We start from the raw sequence: 15,012 nt of genomic DNA on the forward strand, positions 1-15,012 counted from the left end.
TTCTTGCAGGAAGAACTTTTGCCTTTTTTCTGTGGAACTTTTGCTTTTTTATCTTGTTTTTTACCACCTCTCCGGAAGTAGGTGATAGCTATCCAACCATACAAATATGGACCCTTGCTGCATATCTTTTTCTTATTTAGATGCATCAGTTGTAGGGATGTTAACAGTTCTGATGTAACTCGATATACGACCCCAATCCGAATTCGATTAGTCCGGTATTAAATTTTTATTGAAATCCGAATCTCAATCCCATTAAAATCCGAATCCGATTAAGTGTAAATATCAGGTTTTGGACTAGTGGGATCGGGATTTTGGTTCTATCTTTTCTCATCCAATTAGGTTAGATCCAATTAAGTCTGATTCGGTAATACTTATATCCAACTCGAATCTGACCCGTTGACATCCTTAATCAGTTGCTTTTGGAATAAAAACATCATGAAAACCCAAAAAGATCTTGAGTTTCTTATTAGAATAGGAACTTGATCGATCGACACTGTTAGCACAGGCGTATCTTCTTTAGGATATATATATATATATATATATATATATATATATATATATATATATATATATAGAGAGAGAGAGAGAGAGAGAGAGAGAGAGAGAGAGAGAGTGAGAGCAGCTATGTCTTGCATTTTTAGTTTGAGTGAATGTAATTTCAAGAATGTAAAGCAAGGATTATTCAGTTTCCTTCTAGTTGGCAGTATTGGTGCGAATCGGCCTGAATAGGATGAGTGTATCATATCGGAAAGAAATCGATATGGTACAGACTGATTCATTTTTTTTAAATGATTTAACATATTTTTAATACTATTTTAATATTTTTGCGACACCATTTTATCATTTTATGATTAAAAGACTAATTCAGTTCTATTCAAATCCAAAGTGAAATGTCCGATGTTTTCCAAACGATTCAAGGTCCGATACAGTATTGACAACATTGTGGCTAAGAAATAAATCAAACCAGGGCTCAGCATACGCAGGCTCACCAGAAGGTACCTGTACCTGCACATGCCCATCCCATCCTTGGCTGGTTATGTTTATGTGCCTCTTTTAGCCAATATCAATAATATCCCTACCTATCCATCATTCAATGGACTGCAAAAAGGCCAAAAAGAAGATGGTCTTTTAATGGTTTGCAGGAATTATGTGGTCACTGCAGATCTTTTTTTCAATAATACAAAATTTGAAGACAGTGGTGAATCATAATCAATGCCACTTTTTTGCATCATCAGTGATGTTGGATTCCTTACATATTTTCAGTATTTGAAACGAAGGTGGTCCTATCATAATGCAATCTATTCCTAGGCCATCTATCAACACTCTCGTGTTTCCCATCATCGATCTAAGTGTTTGGCTGCAACATCTTCCTGACATATTGTTATGGTCCAGAGGCGTAAAGTTTATAATTTCTGGCATATTGTTATGGTCCAGAGGCGTAAAGTTTATAATTTCTGGCATATTGTTATGGTCCAGAGGCATAAAGTCCTTGTTGGTTACAATTTCAAGGCTTCACAAATAGAAACCACTGTTGTCAGCAGTTTGGTTTTTTAGCAATGAGTCACCAGTTGTAAATGATGAAAAAACCACTGTTCTCGCATCTAATCTACTCGAATTACTATGATAATATATGGAAACTGTTAAATTCTAAGAATAAGCACAAGTTACCATCTCGTAAGAGAGCAAGGTAAATGTTAAAAAGAAGAAATATACATAAATATGCAACAAAAAAAGCAAAGTTCAAGCTCGGCTCATTAAAGCTCAAACAGAGCTCGGGCTGAGCTGAGCTAACAGAGTCGAGTGCGAGTTGGTTTCTTTATGGTATGTTTGATAGTTTGTCCATGATTGAACGAAATGAACAAAAAAAACAAAAAGAACAGAACAGAACAGAACATTGGTTCTGTTCATTCTGTAACAACTGTTATAAGTCCAACGTTTTTTTAGACAGTACTCAAATGCTATATTTCAAATGTCCGCTGTTTGATGATGATGTACGAACAACTTGGACAGTCATGGATAATGAGTTGAATTACTTCATTTTGGATAGTACGACCTGATCCGTCCACTATTTTACATGTTTTAACAAGTTTATTATGTTTTTTTGCCTGAATATAGATCTAATTATGAAATTATAGTCCGAAGTATGAATTTTTACCCTGAATATGGATCTTGAATGGAATTTTTGCCCCGAATATGGACTTTTGCTCCAAATAAGGATCTTAAATTGATTTTTTGCCCCGAATATGGATCTAAAATTGGATTTTTGGCCCAAATATGATTTTTTGCCTCTAATATGAATATGGAATTAGATATTTGCCTTGATCAGACATAGAGACATTAATTATTTATTATAACTAATGAAAAAAACTTAAATAAACAAGGAAAAATGTTAAAACTGCCTGTGCAAATGCAGAATTTACAAGCAATTCACACAACAAAATTTGCAAACTTTGCTTAAATTCAGCATTTTGAAAATATCATTTTTGATCAAGAACATATGATAGATCACCTGTACTTACAAATGATTTATGTACTAGAAGATCTCCTGCATGAGTTAAGGCATGAGAGCTTTATCCATGAGGAAACAACATAATATCTCATTTCAATTTTTCTATCATTTATAGCCTTTGATTCATTTTGTTCACTCATTTATAGCCCTTGATTCATTTTGTTCACTCAAATGTAATATTAGATTTCCATTCACATTGACTAAAATAGGTATGATGTTAAAGAGGCACAGATCAACCTACTCACTTTGACACTGTTTTAGTGATATTAGTATTTCTAAGAGCTTGACACTCAGGCTACTTATAAATTTGTTCAATAAGCATTGGTTAGATGGCATTGTTTATGTACAACACTTCAAACAAAATGTACACAACATTTTATACCCTACAAAGGATGACTCATAAATGACCAAACTACCTTTCTATAAGCATGCATGTACACACACATAAGACATGAATACATCAACAAATATTAGTTATTTTTTTTTTCTAACAACCTTCTCAGCTCATTGGGGTGCACCACTTCATTAGCCTTTATCATGTCCAACATAAACTTCATTAGGTCCTCTTTTGGATCAAGAGACTTTCTTTACTCCTAAAGCCATCCTCTTCGCCTTGATGTCTCTCTGCACCACGAAGTTGGGCATGTCTTTCTCCTTTGTCTTCATCTCCTACATCAACTTCTCTAGTCGACCGGCTCGGTTTCTTCCAGGGATGAGATGCTCAATCTGCAAGTGCAGCAAAGGGCTCCAAAAGTGGCCTTGCGATGAGCGTGGAGATGAGCCTTCTTCTTTTGTTTTCTCTGTTTTGAGGAGCAGAAAAATGATGTATAATCCAAAGGAGCAGAAAAATGATGCATAATCCAAAAGCTTTGCTGATGTAAACATGAATAAGGGATGGATGCACTGGAGAAAAGAAAAAAACTGGCAACTAAGATTTCATAGACACTTTTGCCATTGGTTCACCATCACTGATAATCCATTAATTTATATGACTATCATAAACACAATGATTAAATACCACAATTTTGAATATTATAATCATGAAGCAATGAAATATTAAACCCAAACAACAACAGAAGCAACAGCAGATCTAATGACAACACCTGCAGCAGGCAAGAGGTGTATGATAAATTGCAGAGACATACCTTTAAATGACAGATAGGGGCAGTTGAAGTTTTCAGCAAGCTTGTCAAAATATTCCTTGTCACCACTTCTCATTGCTTGGAATACTGAAAGTCCGTTCACGACAAATATGACAAAATTGACTGCCTTTCCCCTATTGAACAAGTAATCAAGTTGTCGCCCTCTACATAATATAGCTTTGCGCATATCTAAATTGGCAGATTTTCTGTTCAGAGCATATATTGTTAATAGGTAGTCATCATCACATAGAAATGAAAATATAATACCATGAAAAGCATACCTCAAGACTGGTCCTCCATGATGAACACCTGCTGTCATCCATTCTTTAATGTTTTCTAAATTTTCATTTATATCATCTGATAGGCTTCGGCTATCATAGATACAAAATGAAAGGAGAATTCAAGGGAACATCATTTTTCTGCTCCTTTGAATACAAAATTCTAAGAAAGAATGATCTTTTCCAAAGTGCAGCATCATAAAAAAACCAATGGCAACTTCAGTCTCTGTCCACATTGTCATTGTATCACAACCCCTCCATATGTACACCATCATTGCATCACAATCATTAAATTAGCAACCAAAGGAATCAAAATCAACCAAAGAGAAAAGGACAGCTAGATCTTTTAGAGAAATTTGTAGGCTACGTAGCGACTTTCTGCAAAAATCCATGAAGCAATCTTGCACCTATAGAAACTGAAACTACAAATACTTTTATTCCATTTTGAACTTCAAAATAAAGCAAGTACACAGTATTCCAAAACAGCAAAGCAGCAAACACAGTAGTTTGATAGTCAAAGCCAACTTAAGTGCTTGGCTGTTAAGACCTCACTAACACAAGTACAACCATGCAAGTATCACCTGTAATGAAATATGCGGAAAAGCAAAGAGTGCATTAAGCACTTACAACATCCACTAATGAACAAACAAAAGGGCAAACACCCAAACCCACAAGAGACAACACAACATAAAAATATAAAAGTCTCTTATTGAAAAGAGAGAGAGCTCTCAAGAGTGAAGAATACAAGAGGGGTTCACCCCTATTTATACACAAAAGGAGAGGAGGAGTGGCCTTATGGCCTTAAAAGAAGAGCCACCTAGGTGCTCCCATGGAGTCGTTGGGAGCCCCCAACGGTCTCAAATGTGACCGTTGGGGGCCCCATCGACTCCATGGTGGGGCCCCTTTTAGGTGGGTAAAAATACAAAAAATAAAAAGTAAAAAGAAAAAAAGAATTTACAAAAAATAAAGAAAAGAAAAACAAAGTACCCCTATCGGGTACTTGTGAAATGACTAAAATACCCCTATCGGGTATTTTAGATAATACACACATATATATATATATATGAATTACATATATTTTAACATCACCATGATCTCAGTAATAGTAGCAATATATTCTCCACACTATCCACCATATCAGATAAAAGAACTCGAATCGAGTCAAGCCATATGGCTCTGCATGAAAGATCACTTATCTCTTTTGCCATTGTGTAGCACGACAGATGCATGAATTGTGTAGCACTACAGATGCATGAATTTCACTAAGATTGCATATTCTTGTAGGCAGGCATAGGCTTAACTTGAAGTTGATAAAGTCAAAATGAAACAGTTGCTTATGGTGAAATTGGTAAACAAAAATGAATGTGTTGCATGCCTTGCATCTGTAAAAAAATTCTTAATTTAGCAGCAGTCATAACTGCCACAAAATGGTCTTTTAGCTACTTTTAACTTCTTGTTGGAAAGGGAATTCCTTTGGATATTTTCACCTTAGCACTAGATGATATATTGAACAATGGATATAGCCTGAAGCAATTAGAGACTGAACCCAGCACACATATCTTGTGCAGAAAACAAAAAGGTTGCGAGTTGATGCCATGTGCAATTTGATGTCAAGCCTATTATTAGGCAAGGCAGGTCATTGGTGGGAAGGATCAGATGCATCTAAAAAACATGAGATTATTTCAAAAAGAATATATGAATTGAAAAACAATTTGTTATATGAATTTTCTCCCAGTTAGGAGTCTTTTACAAAAAATGTCAATATGCTTTGTGAAAAAGAAAACTCAAAAATCCTTGTTTAACCATAAGATAAACTCTTCCATCCATGGGAACTTCTTGCGACAGATTTAGGAAACTAAACAAAAGTGGTTCTTCATGAAAATCTCATTTCATGAGATATTTCACAAAAATATCCTTATTTTGAAACAATCAATGAACAACAAGATATGTAGATACATACAGATCTGCGCATCATGTCTTTGAAGTCATATGTATGATCATAATCTTCGAGTATACATGCAACATAGTGCGGAACTGTATGAATCTAATTGCATTCAGTTACTATAAGCTGCACAGCATGAGCATCTCTTTCCTTCCCTTTCTGCTTCTGTGCAGCTCTAGATCAACCTTAACTTGACCACAGTTGATGAAGAGTAGTTTCTAATTAAATTGTATTCATAATATTATGACAAACATGTGGATTCACGTATACATGAAATAGACACAGAAAAATGAATAGCAACTAGATGCTTTAAACGAGGGAAAAAAAGAAAAAGACAAGATGAACAAACGGCAAATCCTTTTGAAACAAACCATATCAGAAGTGCACTCTTTGGAAGTAGCATAATAAGAATTTAAAACTTTCAATAAAAGACCCCAAAGGTACTTATATAATTAAGACCGTGAAAAAGAAACAATAACCTTTTTTGCAACTACCAAAAGGGAATGCGTACACATAATGATGAGTAGTAAGCAACTAATCCATTAGCAGGCAAATGCCATGAATATGCCTATGCAACATGCAATCTCCCTCTCTGTGTATTAAAATCTCACCCCAAGAAGTACTTATGCAACGATCAGGCGAAACACATTTTTTAGATGTAATGGATGGGGAGTCATACCACAAAAATTGGTTCATAATTTTCTCCAGTTCAGAAATCCCAGAGGTCAGCAAAAGAAACACGACATCCAATAAATTGAAAGCCTAAAAAACACAAAAAAACCCCAAAAATTGAAACCCTAAAAAACGCAACCCCCCCCCCCCAAAATATGTTCTTCATGGATAAATGTTTACTCCATGTTAAAATTTTAAGTTATATAACAAATACAACTCGAATAATGGAAACCCCCTCAAAACACACTAACATATGCGTCCGATGTTACTGCTTGAGTGCTTTTGCCAGTCAGAGAAGTGGGAAGCAACAATGTGGATGTGGGAGAGACAAGGAAGGTGGCGAGGCCACGACTGCGAGGAAGGCGAAGGGGATGAGGCCGCGCTGCGAGGAAGGTGAAGGGGATGAGGCCGTGACTGCGAGGAAGGAGAAGGGGATGAGGCCGACGGGTGACTGGTCTGCTCACCGAAGAGAAAATGGGGCCGACCAGAGAGAGAGAGAGATCTGCGCTCGTCGATGCATTTTTTTTTCGTCCCCTCCGTTCCTATTCATATTTTGTAAGAGGGGGAGGGTGGAACGAAAAAGCCATGTGTATAAGGATGCGGCAGACGCGCGAAATGCCGTCCACCGTGTCCAACGTTTGTTGGAAATCGACGTTCCCAGTGTGATTTTCATCTGAATCACGCTGGGAATGGCGCATCAAACATACCCTTAAGATTTTTTTTAACTACACAATAAGTGTAGATTTTTTGAAAGTATTGCATTTTTAGTACAATATCATCCTAATCTTGTGATTAAAACAATATTTGTAAAACATCGTTGATATTTGTGACTGAATTTAGTTGCAGAAGATTGCCACATCAATTAATGAAGTGTGACAGACCCATTAGGGTATGTTTGATGGCTTGTTCAAGATTGGATAGAACGAAAGAACAAAACAGATAGAACACAGGTTATGTCTGTTATGTAACAACTATACTTCATCCAATGTTTGGTGGCTTGTTCACGAAAGTTGTGTTCCTTATGTCCAACATTTGTTTTACGCACATGGACACACATCGATAATGAGCAAGAATTGATATTTTTTTGATATATAAATGTTTTAATCAAAATTATGAAAGTTTATCATAAATATATTAAACCCTAAAATCAAATTAACTATAAAAATCAAATTATTAAACCCTATTAAATCATAAAACCTTAAAATAGAAGAAAATAAGCATAAATAAACCAAAAACACTAAAATAAAAAAATTAAACCATAAAATTAAATTAAAAAGCCCTAATTCAAACCATAATCAAAGAAAAAAAACCCAGCCCTAATCAAATACATGAAATTCCTTAAACAAATAAACTATAAAAAGTCCTAATTTAAGAAATTTGATTCAATGAAAATCAAAGAAGTGAAGTACAAAATTCCTGGCAATCCATCATAGTACAAAATTCCTGGCAATCCATCATCTAAGATGAACGAAAAACATATATAAGTAGAGAAAAAACAACAATGATTAATATATAATTGACATTCTCACACGAGCTCCTAAAAATGTCAAATGAAAAGCAGCAATAATACCCTGAACCATCTTGAGAGATCGGTTGAACTCTTCTTCAAAACTAATGATCTGAATGCTTGAAGCACCTGCAACTTCTTTTGGTTATAAAAAAAACACTAATTCGGAACTGAATATATACACATATTCAGAATGAAAAGCCTAACAATCATAGTGATCAAGAGAGTCGAAAATAAGACAAAAGGGGAAAAAAGAAAAAGGAAAAGAAAGGTTGCTTTTACTTGACTCGGCAAAGTAGCTTCGGAACGCCAGAGTGGTCATCGGCAAGGGGGGAAAGGCGGCGGAGAAAGGAAACACGATGGCGGCGCCCGCGGGTTGCTTGGTTCGGCACCGACAGTGGCAGCAGAGGGGAGGAGGAGTCGATTGGTGCCGATGGCGAAGGAGCGGGAGGTGAGGATGCACCGGCGCAGGAAGCACCGGAATTGGATACTGCCTCAACCTCGCTGGTCTCACCCTTTGCTGCCGGCCTCAACCCATCCCCAGTCTCACCCGGTTGCAAGAGAGAGAGAGAGAGCTCGCCCGAGTTTTTTTTTTTTTAAATGTTCCCCATGCCCCTGTTCGTAACAGGGGTGGAACGAAAATAACATGATAAAAAAGGATGCGGCAGACGCATTCCGCCACATCCTTTGCTTGTTTGATACGACATTCCGTGCGGCCGCGACATCCCGCGCGACGTGCGGAACGCCGCATCAAACAAGCCCTTAGTGTGCACCCGAACCACCCCACATCTTCGTTCTCTTGGTGTCCTCTCCAGCATGTCTATATGCATGCATCACCCTTTCACAGCGGTCTAATTGTGCTCAATAAGAATTGAGATTAGGTGCAATGTAATTGAACAGTTTAAGTGTACTGCTGCACCTGATCACCCACCATCTGTTGTTGGGCCCCACAATTGATAGGTTGTACTCCAAAAAATGGTGGGTAATCATACTAAAAGTGTGCAATCACATTGCACGTAACGATGGTAAATGCAATCACTAGCTATTCACTTGGTTTCTAAGTCATAATTAATAAGGTTATACACGAGAGATGGTGAAGTTGTTAGTTTTTTTGGACAGTGAATATGCGCAGTGAGGGAGTAGAAGACAGAAGAGAAGGGAATGGAAAATTGGGAAATAACCTGCAACAAGGGCATCTCTGTTTTCTGTATGTTCATCTTCTTATATGTATAGGTGCTAGGTATAAGTAACCTTGGTGTAGCCGTTCCCAACCAAGCCTTAGATGACAGTTATCCCAACCATTTTTGTAAAACCTAGGAGTAGTGGGCTCGCCACTCTTTTTGTGGCTCACATTTTAAAGGACCTCTACTTTTGAGTCATTGGATTCTCTTGTGAGACCCAATGACTAACTTTGGATCAAATATCTAAACCCATACTTTAAATTTGATACCTAAATCCAACATATGTATAAGTTATGGGTTCCATTTGTGAGACCCAATGACCATGCTGGATTCAATGCCAAGATTCAACATTTCTCACTTCGCTATACGGGGCGAACATACATATTATATCACAACTGGTGTATTATATATATAATTATAACACTTCATGATAAAATATGCACTAAATAAACTTGCACAATTCCTAGAGCTATATCAATATCTAAGTATGATATTTTTTCTACATATTATGGGTTATTTCTCACATAATCATATAAACTTTTTCATCGTTTATCTTTAAGTATGAGATTTTCACGTATTGTTAGAAGTGCTTTGACCTTGAAACAAAAATTCATTTTCATAAAATTTGACATCGCTATTGACAAAAATTTTATATATTTCAAGATCATAAACTCTATAACTGACTTGACCATAAAGATACCCAATGAAAACACACTTTCGAGCCCAATTATCAAATTCGTCGGTATAAAGAATATTCAAAGCATAACAAAGACACTTGAAAACTTTGAGATGATCATATTTGGGTGCTTCTTTATGAAGTACTTCATATAGAGTTTTACCCACCAATGGTTTTGAAAGTAGTCAGTTTATCAAATAAACAATGGTGAGAATATATTCTTCTCAAAATTTGATGAGTAAATTGGATTGAAAATGAATCACCCGAGCCACATATAATAAGTCCCTATGTTTGCATTCAACAACCCCATTTTGTTGTGGGTTGTGTTGATAAAAATTTACAGAGAGGGAAAGATTGACTTACCCGAATTTTCTAATTCCTTTTGAAAGATGTGGGAACACCATTTACATGTTTTGATCGTCCTTTGTATGAAGGAAACATAAAGCTAAGACAAGTTTTTCGATCTCTATAGCTCGAATCGCACCATCAAAAAACCTAGATATGCAATAAAGACTAATTGTGTGTAAGTATCTGTTTTAGAATATTGAAAACTAAAATGAAAGAACAAACTTTATCAAATGATATGAAAAATTACCTTTTTTGTACTTAAGGGCTTGCTTAGTTTTTACGCTCCTTTTAGTCCGTCAGTACCTCCCTGTGGGTTCGAGGGTTCCTCAAAGGCTTTAGGACAGAGTCCGGATTAGGCTTGAGTAGGCTTATTCTGCAGGGCTAACACTTAGACAAAAAAATTCTAGATGATCAGATTGTAGCGGTGAGTCCCTATTTATAGAGTTTTTTAGGGGATTCGGATCACTAGACTCTCAGATCTGCATCCATCTCAAATAGGTCCAGATTTATCCCCAAATGTGGATAAGACCTATCCAAAAGAGTTCCTCCCTCCTGAAAAATGCATAGGAGGGAGGATAACAGTTAGGGATAAGCCAAATGGCTTATCCGTGCATTCATTAAAACTGACGACAAAAGGGTTTTACTGTCCAAAGACCAAACGATAAAGACTTTTTGTTGTCCCTAACCTTGAACGACATTACTGTAATGTCATCCCAGTTGGGCGAGACAAAAGGGAACAGGGACAACAGAACAGCTCTGCCATCCATCGGGCCCCAAATAGGGAACATGACGAGCTGGTTGGCGGGACCTGACTGTAGGGAGAGAGAGGACTGGATGACGAGGGGGAACCCATCATCCCAGATCTGAGTAAGGGAGAGAGAGGGTCGGATGATAGAGAACCCAATGTCCAGGATCTCACAATAGGGAGAGAGGACCAGACGGTCTGGGACCTCAAGATAGGGAGAGAGAGGGTCAGATGGCAGGGGTACCCACCATCAGAACCTCACTATGTAGAGAGAGAGAGAGAGAGAGGGTCGGACGGCTGGGGTACCTGCTGTTTGGATCCTGGGTATGGGAGACCGAGGGAGAGGTGGTCAGACGACGATAGGGCTGTCCATTGCAAAAAAATTGGTGACTACATATGCCCTCTTTGTCATTAATCAAAGATAATTTGATTTATGACAAAGAAATAGACACATGGCACCCAATAACTAAATTTTGAAACAACTAGATTGTCAAAACCATGCTTGATCTCATCGAATGAGGTCAAGTCAGTTTGAAAACTACTAGGTTGTGGAAACCATGAGTAGTCTCGCCGAACGAGGTCAGGCCAGTTTGAAAATCACTAGATTGTGGAAATCGTTTGAGTCTCACCAAATGACGTCGGGATAGTATTTTTGAATAGAAAACTAAGTTGCTGAGATCATTTGGGTCTCATTGAATGAGGCCAGGCCAGCTTTGAAAACCACTGAGTTGTGTGAACTATTTGGGTCCCGCCGAATGAGGTTCGACCAATATTTTTGTAGAGAAAACTGGGTTACCGAGACTGTTTGGGTCTCACCGAACGAGGCCAGACCAACTTTAAAAACCACTGGGTTGTGGTGACTACTTGGGTCTTACCGAATAAGGTCGAGCCAGTGTTTTTGAAGAAAAAGCTAGGTTGTCGAGATCGTTTGGGTCTCACCGAACGAGGTCGGTGCCAGCATCCGCAGAGAAGAGTTACACTGTTGAGACCATTATGAGTCTCACTGAGCGAGGTCAGATAAGTCTGAGGACATCTGCATTGCTAAGACCATTTAGTGGTATTGCCGAGCAAGGTCGGTGGCAGTGCAGGAACAACTGGATTACCAAGACCATTTAGCGGTCCTGCCGAACGAGGTCAGTGCCAATGTCTGAAAATGAAAAGAACTATGATATGAAAACCATCATGGGTCTCACCAAACAATGTCGAGTCAGTTAAGGATACTTTATTTGTAGTAGAAAGAGAAAATATTAGGCTTTAAGTAGGGATAGCAATAGAGGAATATGACGCTCTTTCATCTCTTTTAGGCTCATTTTGGTTTTTGATGCTTTTGTGAATGCTTTTTTTTTATAGAATTTATGAGGGCAAACACTAGGTGTTCTACATCTCTTGTGGGTTTATGAATAGTGTAGAGTTGCCTCCGTAAGACTTTAAGGCGGAGATACCTTTTTAAAGTGATCAATTTAGACGGGAGACTTCCTGCTCTAATAATGAGGGGAGTCAAACATACTTTAATCCGGTTGCAAAGGGGAACACCTATGGGAATCAGACCTTGACTCCCCGTCTAGCAGTCAAGGCCCCACCCTACTACACCAACCCCCCCTTGGGGCTTCTAAGAGTTTAGGGAAAACCTTTGAATGTGCTTTACAAATTTGATGTAGAAAATGTGATAGAGTTGTAGAACGTTTTTCATTACTTATAGGAAATGGTTTACCTGTATAACCGTTTTTCAATGGTTGTAAGAAATGACAAGAGACAAAGTGAAATCTGATTAATTTATATGCCAACTTGTTAATGTAATTTTCAATGATAATGGGTTCTACTTTCATTGGTCAACCCTATGTAAATTGGATAACTGTATAATTTGATTATGGCATGCAACTTTGTTTTTGCTGCTTTTTGTCCGCGTGGGTATTGAATCTAAGGGTACGTTTGGTTGCATCTCATGTGATTTGCATTCACATGAGATATAAAAAGTGAATCTCATTTGAAGAGTACCTCAAAAGCATTTAAAAATAAAACTTTTTTGATAAATAACTCAAAAAGCCAAGACTCGTAAAAAAGTGAATTAGCATTTAAAAAGTGAATCTTATTTGTATGAGATTCGTTGTTTCTTGAGGTCTCATGAGATTTAAAATCTCATTTAAACAGTATTTTCACTTTTCAAAAAATGCAACCAAATGTACCCTAAATGTTTAAGCCTTAATGATTGTCCTCCCTTCGTCCCATCCATCAGGACGGGCTGTTATCTAGTCTTTCTTGAATTCCCAAAACAAAGACGAAAATCAACTTACACCATTATAATTCAAAGTACAATCCATACAGGTGGTAATTATAATTTCCCCCGAAACCCGGATCTTTGAAGCCCGAGCAAGTCCTGCCTTGTCCGTAATGACCACCATTCTTACTGATGTTTATCACATGATTGCTCTCAAGTAGCCGGGGATGGATTTGGGTTGGATCCATCACATCTTCCCCCGGTTTGTCCTGCCTAACGCTGGGAGTCAATTTCTCATCGCCCTAAGCTCTCTATCTTATTCTGCTTTTAAATAAAATTGGCTTTACCTTTTCTCAATATATATATATATATATATATATATAATTCATGAAATTGTGGAGTCCAAAAGTTCAGTCATGTGAGTTCAGTCCATTGCACTGAGAGTTCATATTTACGTATTCAACTTTAAATCGGAAGACACTTTTATAACTCATCTTTATGCATGTTGCTATCATGGGAAATATGGTTCATGACATTGGGTGCGACTGTGTTCACATGAAACGTGAAAAGCATCAAGCTTAAACGGTGGTCTTGAATGTCATTTAGAAAGCATGTGCACTCATTGCATGTGAACAGCATTGTAACTCCTCTTTTTTTAATTTTTTTTTCTTGAGAAAATACAGCCATTTTAACTCTTATGGGTTCAAGTTCAAGTGGGTTAGGGTTAGTCTTTCAATTTGTCAATGCGAGTATTTTTCTATGACATACTTTTGAATGAAACCCCAAGGTGAGAAGTTGGTCGCATACTTGAGTAGGCCTTTTATGGGTTCAAGTGGCCTAAATGTCTCTTTATAGGATTGGGATATTTCACCATATATTGGTTCCATAAAAGGATTCATGTGGAAGACCCAGAATGATTTTCTTTTTTGGTTCATATCGCCGACCCCAATTGTATTGGGATGAAGGCGTAGTTGTTGTTGTTGTATTGGTTCCATAAAAGGGCGCTTTAGACATCTTGAGTGAGTCTTATGGCACTCAATCCATTTTTTGCGAGTTCATGTCCTAGCCTCCGCAGTCTGCCAAGTCTCTGACAAAATTGGTCAGAGGCAAATTTGCATGAACTGCTTAGGGGAATAATTTGTTGTAGGTTTTAAGAGGTATAAAAATGGATTTATACTTCATTAAAAAAAAAGGATTTATATTTGCTCCAATCGAGTTAGAATCTCATGATGTGAGTTGTATTGACATAACCATGCTCGATTTAGTAAGAATCATCTCTTGGGTCATGTTTTTTCGATGAAAACATGTTTTAGAAAAATTGATACATTCATAGCCATTTATATTTGGATGGCCGAAAAATCCTCTATACAAGTAAGGATTCCATTGATCCAAAATCTGGTCTCCACTAAATAAAACATGTAGATCACATCTATCTTATTAGATGTGAAAAAAAAAGAGTTCCGCCATGTAGATCGACTGTAGCAAATATATTCCCTATAAAAACAGTGTGCAATTATATTGTATAATATAATGAGATAACTTCGTTTTGAGTACTTTTTTTTTTCACTCAGGGGTGACTTTCATTTGTTTATGATGCGGGCTATATATAAAAATTATCAATGCAAAAATTGGCAAAACATAAACAAACTAGACACACTTTGAGCAGCCCAACTCATACTAATGAGATCTCTGCTACTTTTTATCAAGTCACCAAAATCATATTGACTTTTTCCACTAGCATTACTCTCTCTCTCTCTCTCTCTCTCTCTCTCTCTCTCTATATATATATATATATAT

At 37.2% G+C, this 15,012-nt stretch overlaps 1 protein-coding gene across 1 annotated transcript; it reads right to left on the minus strand.

Moving 5' to 3' along the window:
- Positions 1-2,805: 2,805 nt before the first annotated feature.
- LOC149835989 (uncharacterized) lies at positions 2,806-4,778 on the minus strand. Its single transcript, XM_090010742.1, has 3 exons — positions 3,933-4,778; positions 3,655-3,857; positions 2,806-3,309 (listed from the first exon to the last, which is right to left on the minus strand). The coding sequence occupies exons 1-3, from the start codon at positions 3,968-3,970 to the stop codon at positions 3,179-3,181; spliced, it is 372 nt and encodes a 123-aa protein (XP_089866868.1). The 5' UTR covers positions 3,971-4,778; the 3' UTR covers positions 2,806-3,178.
- Positions 4,779-15,012: the final 10,234 nt, after the last annotated feature.

Source organism: Nuphar pumila, chromosome 6 (assembly GCF_984573655.1).
Source record: "Nuphar pumila chromosome 6, dmNupPumi1.hap1.1, whole genome shotgun sequence".
NCBI classification, from domain to species: domain Eukaryota; kingdom Viridiplantae; phylum Streptophyta; class Magnoliopsida; order Nymphaeales; family Nymphaeaceae; genus Nuphar; species Nuphar pumila.